At 48.0% G+C, this 16,830-nt stretch overlaps 1 protein-coding gene across 1 annotated transcript; it reads right to left on the bottom strand.

Annotated features, from left to right (window-relative positions):
• Positions 1 to 843: 843 nt before the first annotated feature.
• XIRP1 (xin actin binding repeat containing 1) lies at positions 844 to 15,094 on the bottom strand. Its single transcript, XM_083579055.1, has 3 exons — positions 15,009 to 15,094; positions 12,227 to 12,281; positions 844 to 10,021 (listed from the first exon to the last, which is right to left on the bottom strand). Exon 3 carries the CDS (start codon positions 10,019 to 10,021, stop codon positions 2,405 to 2,407), a length of 7,617 nt encoding a protein of 2,538 aa, XP_083435181.1. The 5' UTR covers positions 12,227 to 12,281; positions 15,009 to 15,094; the 3' UTR covers positions 844 to 2,404.
• Positions 15,095 to 16,830: the final 1,736 nt, after the last annotated feature.

Here is a 16,830-nt window from a genome sequence, read left to right as displayed (position 1 = left end):
TACAGGACAGGGAGCCGGAAGTCATAGAATCATAGAATCTTAAGAGTTGGAAGGGACCCCAAGGGTCATCTAGTCCAACCCCGTGAAATGCTAAAGCATCCATGAGAGATGGCCATCCAAACCTCTGCTTAAAAACCTCCATGGATGGAGATTCTGTTCCATTGTCGAACAGCTCTTACTGTCAGAAAGTTATTCCTGGTGTTTGGTAAGAATCGCCTTTATAATAAATTTCCTTTTTAGGGTTTGTATGGATGGTTTATATATATTTTTAAGTTCATTGAATCGATTTTGATGTCCTTAGAGCTTGTGCTTCTGTTTTATTCTGTTTTCGCCCTGTATACCATTTTGAAGGCTTTATGCCATGCCTATAAATTTGATTCATACATAAAAAGATATGTATTACCTTAATCCTCTTTTCTTTAATAGCAGTTTGACTTAAAGAAATGTAGGCAACCTTGAACAGGAATTAAGAATGTGGAAGTTTCCCCCTTCACTCAGCCTAGTAAAAGTGATTCTCTTTACTTTCTTAACTTCTGTACACCAGACTGCTGTTATTGGAAGAGAAATGAAAAAATGAAGGATGTCTGACTGGTGTTGAAATGGTCAGTTTAAATAAAATAACAAACAGGTCTTTGGCTAAGAAAAAAACACCCCCATCACACCACACTGTAAAAGTGTTCAGGAATTTTCATTGTTGTTTCATGGTCATTTAAAACCCACCTGGCTCTTTCAATAGACAGATTTAACTACTTCATGAAGAGAAATGATCTGATGGGTGATTTCAAAGGAATTAACTCTTTTGGCTAAGCACACCCACGCAGACAAACAAACGGACTCAAGTTATTTTTCAGAAGTCAAATTTACCTTCAGAATGCAAATTTTTTAAAAAACAACCACAAAATACCTAAAATCTTCACTTGAGAATATACAAAACGTTGTAATAAAATTGCTCTTACATGGTTTCACAATTGATTTAAATACTGAACAGGTAAGAAAGCGAGGAGTCTAAGAATACAAGACATGTTAACAATGAATAATAAATTACAGTTCTATTTTTTTTTTTTTAAAGAGGAAAGCAATAACCATCAATATGCAAAAAAACCACCCTGGTATTTTCTAGAATCCCTCCCCGCATTTTCTCATTAAGAGGGAAAGACAATGATAGGAATTATTAAATATGGGTTAATGTATTTCATCCTGATACGGATCTCTTGCTACATATGGATAGCTCTAAATATTCTGTTGGAAACGTAATAACGCCGAAGCTATTGACAGCTGTGATAAAAACTGTTTCAATTTCTAGCTATAGAGAAGTCATGGGAGTGTCTGTGGGCAAATGGCATGGAGGGAAGTGAGAGTAAGGGGAGCAAATAGGTTGGGGGGCTTCTGTCAATCAAAATAAGAGGTGGGGGAAGGGCACCGCAGATTGAGAATCATCTTCTTCTTTGGTGATCCCTTGTAGCTGAGTAAGATTGTCTTCCATAAACATGGTTTTAACAATGAGTCCGTAAGTGACTGTGGAGGCCAGTTCTGGATCCACACGTCCTTCCACAGTGGGGACATTGGTTCCTGGGTGGGAGTTGATCACGGTGTGGATTTGCCAAGCGTGCCTTCCTCTTAGCACGTTTCTCCCTTGCGTCCTGAGTTTGAGTGTCTTCAAAGCCCATGGCACCTTTGGTAAAGGCTGTTCTCCAACTGGAGCGCTCGCAGGCAAGTGTTTCCCAATTGTTGGCATTTACACTACGTTTTTTAAAGATTTGCCTTGAGACAGTCTTTAAACCTCTTTTGTTGACCACCAGCATTACGCTTTCCATTTTTAAGTTCAGAATAGAGTAGCTGCTTTGGAAGACAATCATCAGGCATCCAAACAACATGAACAGTCCAAAGAAGTTGATGTTGAAGAATCGTTGCTTCAACACTGGTGATCCCCCCAAAATATTGGCTCCCTGGTTCTTTAGTTGTGTCCAGTGTCTGTCTCTTTGACCTCTGCTTTGAACATCTGATTGTCTATTTTTTGGGGAAAGACTGTTGGACCGTTGGCCTAGCAGGGCGAGCCTTAGAAGAAGTCTTAAACACAGGGCCCACTCTTAAAAGCAGTTGCCCCAATCTCTTTCTCTTCAGTTTCAAATCCAGGTCTGTATTGTGATGGCAGGAAGCCATCTTCTTCCAGAACCGGTTTGGAGTTCATCAGTCACAGTCTCACACAAACCCTAAGACTGTTCTGCAAAAGTTTTGCGAAGCTGAAGAGCTTCTCCTGTCATGCAATTTCCATAATTTACAGTTCCTTTATCTTGAACGTGCTGGATTAAAGACATTTGGGTCCTATTAAAACCAGCCGGCTTAACCTTCAGCCTGGGGTGAGATTAGCTAGCTGGTAGACCACCCACCATCACTGTTATCTGATTCATTTTTTGGCAGGCTTGGAGTTGCTGAAAGTGACATAGACCACCCCTGTTTCCTGGTTGCCTCCGTTGGAGTGGAAGTCTTCTGCTGGGCTGTTCAGATACCTACGAAGGATTGGTGAGGCTGTCACTTCGTATCTAGTAGGGCAGGAGACCATGTCGCATGTGGAGGAGGTCTGAGTCTCTGACTGTTTGGTGACGGTGGTGGAAGAAGTGATGATTTTGTTTCCAAACTGGTCCACCTCCTCATACTGTTCCGTTACGGTTCGAGTAGCCCCATAGAGCTTGGATCCATCAGAACTCGTCTGAAGTTCTAGTATGCTTTTTTGCCTTCGTGGATTTGATGGGCTTAAAGAGCTCAGGGGAGCTCCTCCTCCTTGAGTCAAGCTTTGGGAGGTCTCTCGTTCCTGATCACCATTGCTGCTAAGGTGATGTTGGAGATGGTCGGGACTACGGAGATATTGCTGCTTAATTAAGCTCCCTCCTTTTTTCATCTTGATGAGCTCCTGCTCACCTTCACTGAAGGTCAAGTTGCAGCCGTCAGACCTCACCGAGTGACGTGGCAAGGAGCTAAAAATATCCTGAGCGAACGTGTCCCTTTCTGCTGCCCTGTCCAAGTAGTCCGAGGAAGAGGAACGCGCCATTTTGGGGGACTCTGCAGTCTTCCGTGCAGCCGACTGAATGGAGATGTAGGAAGGGGAGGAAGGAGAAGTGGCTCGAGGCTGAACAATGCAGGGGACCCCTAGCTCCACTTTGGGCGCCTCGTGCCTCCTTTCCTCTCCACAGGATGAGTTCTGCACCCCTCTTTCTTGTTTGGCTTTGCTGGAGACAATGCTGATCTTGCGGATGTTGTTGCCGGCTGCAAGGCTCTGGGAACTCCCAAGAGACTCCTTGAGAAGTCCGGAGAGCCCAGCTATGTCTGATTCAGATTTTAGGCTGGAAATAGAATACAGGGCTTTCCTGATGGTCTCTTCAATGTCTAGCAGCCTGCTCAGGGTCTGCTCCTTTAGATGAATGATTTCAGCACTGGCTCTCTCTAGATCTTCAAAGGCTAACTCCACCGACGAAACACTGTCGGCATCTTCGCGTGCTTCCTTCATCTGCCCAGCTTTCTCCGCCTTGGGCTGTTTCGCCAGGTGAGCTTTGTGATACACCACCCACTCAGGGACGTTCTCGAAGAGGCTTCTCAAGGCTTTCACATCCACCTTGGAGGTTTCCTCCTCAAACTCCTTCACCCGGGTTAGGATTTCCTGGAGCTCCTCTTGCCTTCGCAGGTTCTCAAATATCTCCATGGCTTCCTTGACGTTCCCTTTCATGATCTCCTCCTTGTGAACAGACAGCCTCTTGCGACGTTCGTCTTCGGTTTCTCTGCACGCTTTCTCCCGCATGACCACGACTGGCTTTTCCGTCTCTTGTTCAGCCTTCACTTCCGGTTCTCCTAACCCCCTGCTGCTCACAGACTGGTGCCCTTTAAAGAACTGCTTTGATTGTGAAGACATTGAACCAGAAGTTCCTGGTGTCTCTTCTTGTGCTCTTGGATTTGTTCTCTTTGTAGCAGAGGCTCCAATGACGGTTGCCTTTTCTATCTTCGATGAGGAGACGTGGGCTGTGACGGTTCCTTTTCTCAGAATATTGGCCTCGCATGTTGCAGAGAGATATGGCTTCCTCTGACCCTCCAAATTAGGAAGACCCATTTGGCATCCAAGAGGTGAGAGAGAGTCTTGCTTGCCAGGTAGCAAGCAACTCTTTTCTTGTTGGCACAACTCCAGGGATCCTTGGATTTGGGTAGCAGGATGGCAGTTCCCTCCTCCGCAGGCAACCGACCCATTTTTAATCTCCTCTGATGAAGACGCTTCCACTTTGCTTTGCCCTTCCTTCTTTGCCTTATATTTTTCTTCCGCTACTTGCAGAGGGGTCTTGACGGTACTTTTCGTGGCCCTCTTCTCAAAAGCGATGTCCGTGACGACAGTCGGCACGGGGCAACCCGTCGAATCGTCTCCGCATGCAGATTTCTTCCCTGTGTCAGCCTCCCCAGGTGCCGTGGCTTGGTTTGTGGGGGAAGCCATAGGCTTGTCCTGTTCAGTTGTGGCTGGAGGTTTGGGTGGGGAAAGGGGAGGCACCGCTTTTCCTGACTGCCCTTTCCTGCCGCAGGGAGGGTGGGGCGGCGCTTCCTTCAAAAGGAAGTCTGGTTTCGGAGGTGGGACGGGTTTCTTCCTTGGTGGGGCGAGAACGTCGGGCTTGGGGGGAAGTTGCGGCTTCTCTAAAGGACGCTGGATGCTGGGCTTGGCAGGTGATGGAGGGAGAGTCTGAGGAACATGGGGTGGTGTGGGGAGGCAATGCTCTACAGCCTCTGCTTCTCTCAGTTTGGTTGGGGGTGGCGAGGTGCCTTCGGCCATCACTGAAGCTGAAGCTGGAGGAGGAGGAGTAAAGTCATTAAGAGCTTGCGAGCCTGAAGCTGCTACAGCAGCTGCCTGACTACTAACAGACTGAGACTCGTGTTTCTTTTTACAAGTGGAATGGGACAGCCCTGCATTCCTGTATATCATGGCCGCTTTAAAATCTCCTTTGGAGACATTAACGTTAGACTTCTCCAGGGACTCGAGCGCGGCTTTTAAGTTGCCACGGACAACGTCCTCTTTGTCTACCTTGTCTCTTTGTTCTGTGGCGGCACTCTGGAGGGCCCGGATAGCGGTCTTTACATCCCCTCCGATTATCGCCTCTTGCTCTCGTTCTTCTGGAACAGAAGAGTGCTCTTTGTAATCAGACTCGACAAATGGGTTTACAAAGGACTTCACTGGCGTGGCAGTATACAGGCCGTCCTTAATACTAAGACCTGCACTAGGCGCAGCTCGGCCGTCCGGGCAGGCTGCAACGGGCAGCGCACCTCCCTGGACTTCCTCGGAAGCACTGACCTTTGCGTGGGACACCATGGTCTTCTGAGACATGCTTGCATGGGACCTGGAGGCCTCCTGCACTCGGAGGAAGGTGACGTTGCTCGCTTGCTGCTGCTGCTTGGTGGCCACGCAGCCCTCTGTGTTTGCTGCAATGGATTGCACGGCCGCCTGGGGCTGTGCGGGGCTCAGCTGAATCTCTTCGGTCGTCTTCTGCAGCTTGCTCTGGACTTGGTGCTGGAGGCTTTGGGCCTCTGCTGTGGCTAGCCGTAGGCTTTGCATCGCTGCCTGAAGGTCGCTCCCCAGAACCTGCGTTTTAGGCTGTGCCGCCATCTGGCTGGCTTCCCCGACCGTGGAACAGTGGGTCACCCCAGCTGTCTTATTCTTCTGATCTGCCACTTTGGTGGTGGTGGTGGTGATGACGGCTGTGCCCTCCTTCCTGTTGCCCAAGATAATTTGTTCTTCTCTGGCTACCCTGTGGCTACCATTCTGTGCCTTTTGCACTGACTGCATGGGCAAATTAACACCCCCAGAAACAAGACCTTCTTTGACTATCACAGGGGGTGGGGTTTGCGCAAGGCAGCGTGCAGAGGAACCCAGGTCAGTTGCATGCATCGCTTTCCTTTCTAATGTACCTTCTTTGCTCTCACATAAGACCACTCGCTTAGCCCCACTGCTATTCCCCAGCACAATGTCTGCTGCCGCTGTCACAGTTTTTTCCTCCTGCAGCTGGGCAGGAGATACTCTGACCTCTTCCACCGTTTTCAGGGACTCCTCTTTTGCTTGCGAGGAAACCAGGCCCTCTATCTCGGAATCCCTTTGGAGGTTCTTTAAGTAATCCAGGTCTCCCTTTTCGATGCAGCTGGTGTACAGCTGGACATTGCCTCTCTCATTGTCCTCTCGCCGGACGGTCGCAGTTGCCCTCTGCTCCTGGGCAGAAGCCAGCAGATTCCCAATCGTTGACTTGACATCCCCCTTGACAAACTGCTGCTGTTGAGCAACGCGGTGAAGGAGAGAGTAGATGGTCAAGTTTGCTGACCCCATTTGTGTCTCCTGCATAACGATCCCTTTCTTACTTGAGGCGTCTTGGCTAAGAACTTCTTGGAGAGCCTTTGCCGCATTGCTGCTCAACTCCTCTTGGCTCTTTTCAGCCTTGCCAGACTCCAATAGCTGCACTGCACTGATTTTGATATCCCCACTCTCTTTTTCCTGCACCAAAACCCCCTGGCTCTCCACGTTGGGCCTCTGAAGCAGCCGCATCAAGATCCTTTGCAGGTTGCCTCCCATGACCTCTTCCTTCTGGATTTCGGGGGCTCCTTGGCTGCCGAGTTGATACTTGGCCATCTTGACGCTCTCAATGTCGTTGGCTTCGATAAGGATGCCATCGTGTTGGATCACTTGGTAGGAGAAGAGAACTTCCAAAGTGTCCTTTATGGTTCTCTCCCTAACTTCTGTTTCTGTGCAGTGTTGAGAAGTGCTGAGCTTGTCCAGAGGCGTGCTTTCAAACAACCACGTGGTGCTCTTCACGTCGGCCTGAGGGACCAGCTCTTGGGGCTCAGCACTCGCAGAAGCCTCTGTGTCTTTCAGGCTGTCCATGGGCTGAGTTTCAAACAGCCACGTGCAGCGTTTCACTTCCCCTTTGGCAATGTCCTCCCTCTGTACCGTGTTCAGGCTGGAGGTGCTTTCAGATTCTCCTCTGAGGGAGTCAATAGGCTGGTTTTCAAAAAGCCAGGTGGATGTCCTCACATCTCCTTGCTGGACATCACTGACACTGACCATCCTCACATACTTCTTTTGACTCACTTGCTCTGATTCAAAGAGTTGCTTGTTGGACTGGACGTCCCCCTTTGGCACGTCGTCAACAGTTTTCAAGACAGGCCTCTTCTCATCAGCGATGGAATCCAGAGGCTCTGTTTCAAACCTCCACCTGGCTGTTTGGACATCTCCCTTCTTGATGTCCTCTTGGGTAACAGCCCTGATCACAAACACCTCTTCGTCTTTCTTGATCTGGTCTAAGGGTTTGGTCTCAAACTGCCACCGGGCGCCTTTTACATCCCCTTTCATGATTTCTTCCTTCTTCACAGATGTGACTTCGTGGTATCCTCCGTCTCTGTCCTGGATGGCGTAAAGAGGCTGTGTTTCAAACAGCATCATGCAGGACTTGACGCTGTCTTTGTTCATGGTCTCCTCCTGGATTTTCTTGATTTGCATCTCGTTCTCTTTGTCGTGGATCTGATCCAGGGAGTAGGTTTCGAAGACGAATCTCTTGCCTCCGACATCTCCACCTCGGATGTCCTTTTCGGGGGGCACCTCTTGAATGCCCTCCGTGCTGCTTTTCAAGGTATCCATGGGGCAGTTTTCAAAGAGCCAGGTAAACTTGTGCACTGCCCCTGCCTCGATGTTCCCATCTGTTGGGATATCGATGGCCTTCATGGACGGGCTGGACTTACCAGCCGAATCTAAGGGCTTCGCTTCAAAAAACTCCTTCACCCTGGACACTTCTCCAGACTGGATCTCCACACGGCTGGAGTACCGGATTATTTTCTTTGAATCTGCGTCATTAGTGACGTTATTGATTAAGGGTTCCGTCTCAAACAGGTGCCTGGCTGTTTTCACGTCCACCCCTTGCAATTCGTCCTGGCAATAGGTCTTGCTGACCTGCAGATATTGTTCCTCTTGGCCTTTCAGGGAATCCAAGGGCTGTGTTTCAAACATCCATGTGCACGACTTGACATCTGCTCGTGGCACAGGCTCTTCGCCATCCTGCTTCTTCTTCTCCTCTTTCTCATACAGGGTGTCCATTGGGCGTGTCTCAAACAACCACCTACAGGTCTTCACGTCACCCCCTTGGGAAGAGTCTCCTTTCTCGGAGACCTTCTGCTCTGCCTGGTTCATCTGACTGTGGATGACGTCGATGGTCTGCGTCTCAAAAAGCCACTTGGCTGTCTCCACGTTCCCGGCAACCACCTCCTGCTTAGTGATCCCCTTGATAAGGTCCACTTTTTGGATGCTGTCGTCAAACTGGTCCAAGGGCTTGGTCTCAAACATCCACTTGTAGTTCTTGACATCTCCGCCCACAACTTCCTCTTCTCTGCTCACAGAGGTGACTTTGTGGAAGTTCCCAAAGCTGTCCTTGATGGCGTACAGAGGCGTCGTCTCGAACAACAGCTGATTGGCTTTGACGTTCCCTGGAACGATTTCCTCTCCTTCCTTGACAGCCTCCTCGGTGCTCGCTTGCCTGATGCTTTCTAAAGGGAGGGTCTCAAAGAGGCTCTTGAAGGCCTTCACATCGCCTTTCTCCACCTCTTGTACGCTGGTGGCTGAGGAGTCCTCAGGTGGAGATTTGGAGATGCTGCCCAGAGGACAGGTCTCGAAGATGTGCTTTGTTTGCCTCACCGCTCCTTTCTCCTCCTCTGAAAGCTCTACTTTCTTCAAATGACCCACTTCGAAGTCATCCTTCAGCGCCTCCATCGGCTGGGTTTCGAACAGCCAAAGGGTTGACTTCACGTCGCCTTTGATAACTTCCTCCTTGGCTGGGATGCTGTCGGAGGCTTCTCCTTTCAGGGCGTCGAGAGGCTGTGTCTCAAAAAGGAGACACTGTTTACTAACATCGGTCCCCTGGATAAGGTCTGGAGAAGCCTTGAAGTCTGCTTCTTCCACTGTAAATTCCCTTATGGCATCCAGGGGCTGCGTCTCGAACATCCATTTTGCTCCGCTGACGTTCCCCGGGGCCACCTCCTCCAGCGATATCCCTCGGATGACTTGCACTTTGGAGGTGTCCTTGTTGATCGTGTCCAGAGGCTGGGTCTCAAAGAGCCAGCGGGCTGTCTTCACGGCATTGCTCTGTATTTCCTCTCTGCAGACAGATTTGATCTCGTGCATGTTTCCTGTTTTGTCCCTGATGGCGCAGAGGGGCTCGGTTTGGAAGAGCTTGACGGTTTTCTGGACGTCGCCTTTGAGCTCTTGAATCTCCGACTTCAGCTGCAAGATATTCTGCTCCTCCACCGAACTGCAGCGACCCAAGGCGTCTAAGGAATGGGTTTCAAAGAGCCGGGCAGCTCCCTTCACATCCCCTCTCTGCACGGGCTCTTTGAGGACTGCCTCTTGCAAGTCGGTCTCATCCAAATACATTTTGTTCAAGGAGTCTAGCGGCTGGGTTTCAAACAACCACCGAGCTGTGTGTACATCCCCTTTGGCTTGTTCCTTCTCAGATGACTGGGCCGAAGGGACCAGGTTGTCTCCGTTGAACGGCTGGCTTTCAAACCTCATGGACCTGTTCTTCACGTCTCCACTCGGGATGCCTTCCTCCTCGGTCAGCTTCTTGGCGGCTTGACGTTCTCCAATGGAGTCCAGCGTCCAGTTCTCAAAGATCCAGCGCATGGATTGCACCTCTCCTGGAAGCACCGCATCTAGATTCACTATGGCCTGTGCGCCAGGGTCGTCGGTACTCAGCATCTCTGCCAGGTCCTCTGACACAGCCTCTTCCAGGTTTTTCCTCAGCTCTGGATGCATATGGCGGTAAAGTCTCTTCAGCTCATTCACCTGACGCTGCTGGTAGAACCTGGAGAAGGACTCCTTGGGAGGAGGTGGAGGCAGAGGGTTAGTATCCTGAGTCGCGGGAGCGGAAGCCGCGGCTGAGGCAGAATCCTGGGGTGGAGGAGGTGGGAGCAAATCCTCATCCGACTTGATGCTTGCCTTGGAAGACTTTTCGTTCTGAGCTTCTGCCATCTTTAAGGAAACAATTTTATTTTTTTTAAAGTCAGCATAATCCCTTCGTCAGTTTGTTAGTGAGAAAGGTCAAATCCATGCAGCAACTTGGGTTAATATGCCTAGCTGCGTGTTCATTCCATACCTGCAAAGCACAACAAGCGTCACACCACTGCAAACTCGAACAACCACGACTGGTTTCCGGTTAGTGGTGCTAAAGACACCCGTAACTCCAGTGAGAAGCTACAACACAAACTCTTCCCAGGTGCTTGTTTCTTCAGTTTTTAAGTCCTATCTTTCTATTTAGCTAGAAGAGGGGTTGCCAACCTTTTCAAGTCCGTGGGTGCATTTCGATTTTTGAGCGAGTGCAGGTGCCATGACCTCTGGTCACTTCTCTCCTCCCTTTCCAAGATCAGCTCCCCTGTGTTAAGTATAATTGTTTAATTCACACTGGTATGGGAATGCCTGCGTATTGCTGAAAGGTTTAACATTGGAAAATTCCACTGCAGCATTCTAAGAGACTGAGCTTTAACTCAGATGACAATTAACTATTGATGTTTTCTGCTAGCTAACACATGAGTGTTTAACTTTAGATCATATGACAGACATTGAACTGCAAATTCACCATCTTGGAAGGGTGGTGGCTGGAGCTTTTTGTTCTCAGGCTCTGTGAGAGTGAGGATGTAAATGAAGTTCTCCAGGAGCACACAGCCCCAGGCAGGAATGCAGGATGTGGGAAGAGACAGACCTCTGCTGGAATTATTTCATATTTTGTAAGATGCTGAGCCTATGCTTTGGACTGAAATATGTCTTACAGAACTGTTTGGATGTATCATCTGATGTTTTTGTTATGCTTTGAACAAAGTTTTTAATTCAACTTATGGGCCTTGGTAATGTGCTATTTCCAAAATGAGTCTGTTTTTATGCACCCAACCGCTTGAAGCTACGCAATATTAATATCTGCAATACCCTGCCAAAGAGGCATAAAGAGAGAAAGGGACGTATTCGTGCTTTGCTTTTCCAAGAGATCTGAGTAAAGGCTGAATCTTGTAGATGAATCTGAGCCTTGGAAAGTGCATAGAGCTCAAAGAGGAAGTGGGAAGGAGTGTCAGTCTTCCCACTTCCTTCTTCAACTCTATGTCCTTTTCGTGACAGGAAAAGAGAACCTCACCACCTCATGACCGAGGGGGAAATGAGTGGTGGTTCAAAGGCTTCATGGGTAGCAAAGGAAGACCTTGAGGGTACCATTGCACCCGAGAGCACCATGTGGTTAGAGAATAACACGTTTCCCAAGTCTTGAATTCGGTTTGCCCCATTTTCACATACATTTGTGAATTTTTGCACCAGTATGCTACAGTTTGGTACTAGGACCTAGGAGAGCAGGGGTCAAATCCTAACATGGCCATGAAGTCACTGCCTCTCACTACCTCACAGGGTTGTTGTTGTGATTAAAAGAGGAGAGGGAGGACCACGTACCCCACCTTGAGCTCCTTGGAGGAAAAGGAAGCATAGCAATGCGGTAAGTAAATAATGTTTGCATGAGAATTCATACGCTTTCCCATGCACGTTGATCCTAATAGACACTTTTTCTTGGCACACAGTTAATTAAATTTGGCAACCAATTCCCCTCACTTCAATGCACTTTTGTACATTAAAAAAAATGCATTCTTTTAATGCATGCAGCTTTTGCTAATATACATGTTTCGTATGCATTCATCGGTTGGGGAACCGCATTGCAAAATTCAGAGGAGTTCCCTCCTGAAGAAGAGCTGAATTTCAATATGGAAAGTGTGGCTTTTGGTATATTGCCCCTTCCGTGTTTGAACCTGATGCACAGAGGGTACCATTGAGAGGAATCCGACATCGCAGAGAATGCAATGGGTAGCTCAGAATTTAAACAGGTGAGTCCCACCCGCTTTTTGTACAGGACGAGTCCCTCAATTGGATGCACAAGCATTTCCAGTAAACAAAAGTCTGGACAGCGTATTAGTAAACAACAGCAACAACAACAGGAATCAGTACACTGCAAACCAAACTGCAAATCACTCCGGTTTCAATTGCCGTTTAGTGCTTTCCGCCAGTTCCACATTAGTGAGGTTTAAAACACAAGGTGATGTTGAAGCTCAGCGTGAGACACAAAGCCTGCATTCATTGTTAGCATAAACCGCACAACCGCCTACAGATACTGGATTAGGCAACCACACCTATGTTTGTAGCATTTCCTACCTTATTTGCTTTCTGGTTATGCGGAGAATTAGAAAGGGATCTTGTGTATGAAATTCTGAACGAAACACAGAAAGTAGATTTATACATATATATACATACATACATATACACACACACACATCACTAAATACATATTGGTAGGCCTGTAAGCTACAAATATGGAAATACCAAATTCAATGTCAGTGTATAGGCGCATTTCTCTAAAGCTATTTTATCTTGATATCCTGATCTTTCAGTTTCACCATAGTGGAGGCGTATTTGTCCTGCATGCATAGACTGGTTTGACGAGCCAGGGGTGGACCTTGGTAATCTGGCACCCTGTGCAGGGCCAAAATTTGACACGTGACCCCCCAGCCCAAAGCCACCTGCCCAAAGCTGGGTAAGGGAGGAGCAGGCTTTGGGAAGGAGGAATGTGGCTCTGGCAGGGTCCTAGAGCCCTCCTTCCTCCTTCCCAAAGCTGGGCAAGAGCTAACTAGGCTTTGGGAAGGAGACGAGAAGACGCCCCCTAGGGCCCTGCAAAAGAACTGATCGTGCTGCCCCAAAGCCGCCTCTGCCATTGGCCATGGAATTCTGGGAGTTGTAGTTCAATGTGGCAGCAGCATAGGATGGGATGGGGAGACTGGGATTCCCAAAAGAGAATCCTCTGCACTCTCACCAACTGTTATCCCCCAGGTTCTTTGGCAGGGTGGGCACATGAAAAAGAGAGCAGGGGTCCTGCTCTTTTAACAGCTGTGTAGAAGAGGGAATTTCAGCTGTTAAAATTCAGACAGTATGCAGTGCTGGACACGCACTTGGATGGCTTTAGCACGTATTAGAGGGTAAGGCAACCAATCTCTACTAGCCACAATGGTTATACAACTGCTTCCAGTGTCAGGGAAGGTTCGCCTCTGGGTACCAGTTGCTCGGAATCACAGGAGGTCAGAATACTGATGTGCTCAGGCCTTCCCGGAGGGTTTCCCTAAAAGAACGGCATTGGCTCCCAATATGTTTCCGAGCACAATTCAAAGTGTTGGTGCTGACCTTCAAAGCCCTAAACGGCCTCTGTCCAGTATACGTCTCCACCTCCATCATTCATCCCGAACACAAAGGTCCAGCACCAAGGCCCTTCTGGCAGTTCCCTCATTGCATTCCCTCCCATCAGATGTCAAGGAAATAAACAACTATCTGACTTTTAGAAGACATCTGAAGGCAATTCTGTTTAGGGAAGTTTTTAATGTTTGAGATTTTATCATGTTTTTAGCCGCCTAGAGTGGCTGGGGAGGCCCAGCCAGATGGGCGGGGTATAACTAATAAATAAGTATTTATTATTATTATTATTATTATTATTATTATTATTATTATTATCCCTGTGGAACACCTGGTTGGACCCTGTGAGAAAATGATGCTAGGTGGCCATTTGGCCTCCTCTAGCAACCAGGCTCTTTCATAAAATCATAGAATTGTAGAGTTGGAAGAGAACAACGGCGGTCATCTAGTCCAACCCCATGCAATGCGTGAATCTCAACACGCGTTCCCCCATCCAATTTGAAGCCACACTGAACCCTGCTTAGCTTTTTCAAATGTGCTAGTGGTTTTATTGCTGCGCCCCTAGAAGGGTCCTCTTCTATACAACTGTTAAATGTGCAGGAGCCCTGATCCGTTTTGCATCAAGAGTGCTCTGTATTCATGTTGGGCTAGCTGCTCAGTTTCAGTTTCTGTCCCCTCATTTTTCCAGCAGTAAGTTCAGTTCTCAACATGCCTGCATCAGTAGGCATTTTTTTAAAAAGTCATTAAAAAATCACCAGCGTTTTAGTGCAAATTTCTCCTAATATATACATTTTTGTATTATAGGCTTGGAAGCAAATTTTCCTTAACAAAATCCATTTTTCTGCTTTTTTTGTTTTCACTAACATATCCATTTCTACAGAGCCACCCCCCCTAATATATTTATTTTGCACACATTATTTGGTTGGAGACCTGCATTGCAAAATTAGAAGAACAAATTTTGAAGGAGAGCTGTGCTTCAGTCAACATATTGTGTCAGAAGTTCAGATTAGGATGGTTAATGCTGAAATGTGAACCAGACTGGATTTCTCCGCCATTCCTAATTCAGGCTAGTTATCATAGAATTGTAGAATTGTAGAGCTAGGGTCATCTAGTCCAACCCCCAGAAATGCAAGAATATTCCATCCCATACAGGGATTGAACCTGCAACCTTAGCATTATCAGCGCCATGCTTTAACCAACTAAGCTATCGTATGGATACCGTATTTTTTGCTCTATAAGACTCACTTTTTCCCTCCTAAAAAGTAAGGGGAAATGTGTGTGCGTCTTATGGAGCGAATGCAGGCTGCGCAGCTATCTCAGAAGCCAGAACAGCAAAAGGGATCGCTGCTTTCACTGCACAGCCATCCCTCTTGCTGTTCTGGCTTCTGAGATTCAGATTTTTTTTTTCTTGTTTTACTCCTCCAAAAACCAGGTGCGTCTTGTGGTCTGGTGCATTTTATAGAGCGAAAAATACAGTATGCCCTGAAACAAGCTGATGCCAATCTGAACACAGTATTTGCAACTATTTGGACTTTTAAAATTGCCCGACAGCCATTTCAGATCTATGCATTGTATATTAGCTACTTGGACAGAGGGAGATGACCACAAAAACACACTCCCATAATAGCATTCACCCTCCCACCCTGTGCCCCAATTCTCCTCTACTTCAGTATGACCATTTGCCGGAGGAAGGCATGGCTCAAATACTTCTTTTAGCTCAGAAAAATGGGAGGAATGTCAAGGCTGAGAAACTTACTGGTTCTGTCAGACCACCGGGGAGATCCGCAGCGGCAGCTGCTGCCTGAGACAGATAGAGAACTGACCGCTCCTTCACAGAGGGGAACGAGGCTGCCCTGTGTCCTTGGCGAAGTATGTGGCTTTTGTGTCCCGAGCTGTTTAAAACTCCCAGGGTCTTCTCATCTGCAACAGGGACAAAGATAGATATGCTAAGATGTGTGCCAGAGTTCCAGCACCAGTAGAAATGCTACTTCGCAGAATCACAGAACTGTAGCGTCGGATGGGACCCCGAGGGCCATCTAGTCCAACCCCCTGAAATGCAGGAATCTTTTGCCCAACGAGGGGCTCGAACCTGCGACCTTGAGATTAAGAAGCTTGTGTTTTACCAGCTGAGCTATCCCAGCATTTGCCCATTTGTGGAGTGAAGCCTCACCCACCTGCTAGGAAGCTTACTGCTTCAGGGTCCAGATAATGTATGATCCTGGTTAGCAACCGATGGCCACACCACTAAATCTGGCCATTAGGTCCAGTCGTGGCCAACTCTGGGGTTGCGGCGCTCATCTCGCTTTACTGGCTGAGGGAGCCGTCGTACAGCTTTCGGCTCATGTGGCCAGCATGACTAAGCCGCTTCTGGCGAACCAGAGCAGTGCACGGAAACGCCGTTTACCTTCCCACCGGAGCGGTACCTATTTATCTACTTGCACTTTGACATGCTTTCGAACTGCTAGGTTGGCAGAAGCTGGGACCGAACAACGGAAGCTCACCCTGTCGCGGGGATTCGAACTGCTGACCTTCTGATCGGCAAGTCCTAGGCTCTGTGGTTTAACCCACAGCGCCACCCGCGTCCTCGTCTGGCCTACACGGTACTAAAAACAAGCCCTGCAGTTGTTAACCCCGGAAGCAAAGAACAGTGAGGGTGAGCCCTTGCAAAGAAGTCTTGTTGAACTCAGCAGGGCTTATTTTCTTTGCTAGACAGATATAAGATTTCACTGTTGATCTCCTATTTTGGACCCCTCACAGGCGCATTGCTTCCTGCTCAGCTAAACTCTGCCTAAATTCAAACTTGCTTCAGGCAGTCTCTCTGACCACCTCCCCAACTCTGATGGATATGGCATTCCAAAGACGGGAGAGAGGCTTCCAGCAATTAGGGACTGCTAAACCCAGTCCCAAATCCCCAAAGAAAACAGAAAGGGGGGGGGACAGTGTGATAACCTTTCACAAATAATCACAACGCTGTTATTTGTTGTAGATCTGCGACAGTGAGACTAAAGGGCAGATTTCTTCTCAAAACACCTTTTCCGAGATGAACTTTGGCACTCATAAAATCTCAGGTATGTTGCCTGGTATTATCATTGTCACTTTTTTTTTAAAAAAAAGGCTTCATAGGATCTGTTTTAGAGCAAGTCACTTAAAACCCAGTTTTATGAGTGCAACCGTGCGCCATTTTGATGCCTCTAGCTTCGTGTCCTCTGGGGTTGCCAAACTGAGATGCAATTTAGAGGCGAAAGGTTTTCTGTGTAGGTTGATCTACTGCAAAACTCAACTCCCCTCGCCTTTATTGAGCTTGATACTTCTCAGCCCACAGTTGGCTTATCAGCTCTTATAAAGCAACATCTCCAAGAAAAGGAGTTACAGACAGCAGCCTGAGTCATGTGCCTTGGTGACATTCGCCCCATACATTTAAAGCACATTTAATGCACGTGGCTCCCCCCCCCCCCCCAGAATCCTGGGAACTGTGGTTTGTTAAAGGCACTGGGATTGCAGCTCCGTATAGGGTAGATGGCAAAACACACAACACAAAAGGAAAAGAGGAGGCGGAGGGAAGAGGAAGAGAAGCAAAC

This window comes from Podarcis filfolensis, assembly GCF_964270895.1.
Source record: "Podarcis filfolensis genome assembly, chromosome: 12".
In the NCBI taxonomy this organism is placed as follows: domain Eukaryota; kingdom Metazoa; phylum Chordata; class Lepidosauria; order Squamata; family Lacertidae; genus Podarcis; species Podarcis filfolensis.
The sequence above is the reverse complement of the archived record's forward strand: the minus strand, read 5'-3'. Positions and strand labels throughout refer to the sequence as shown.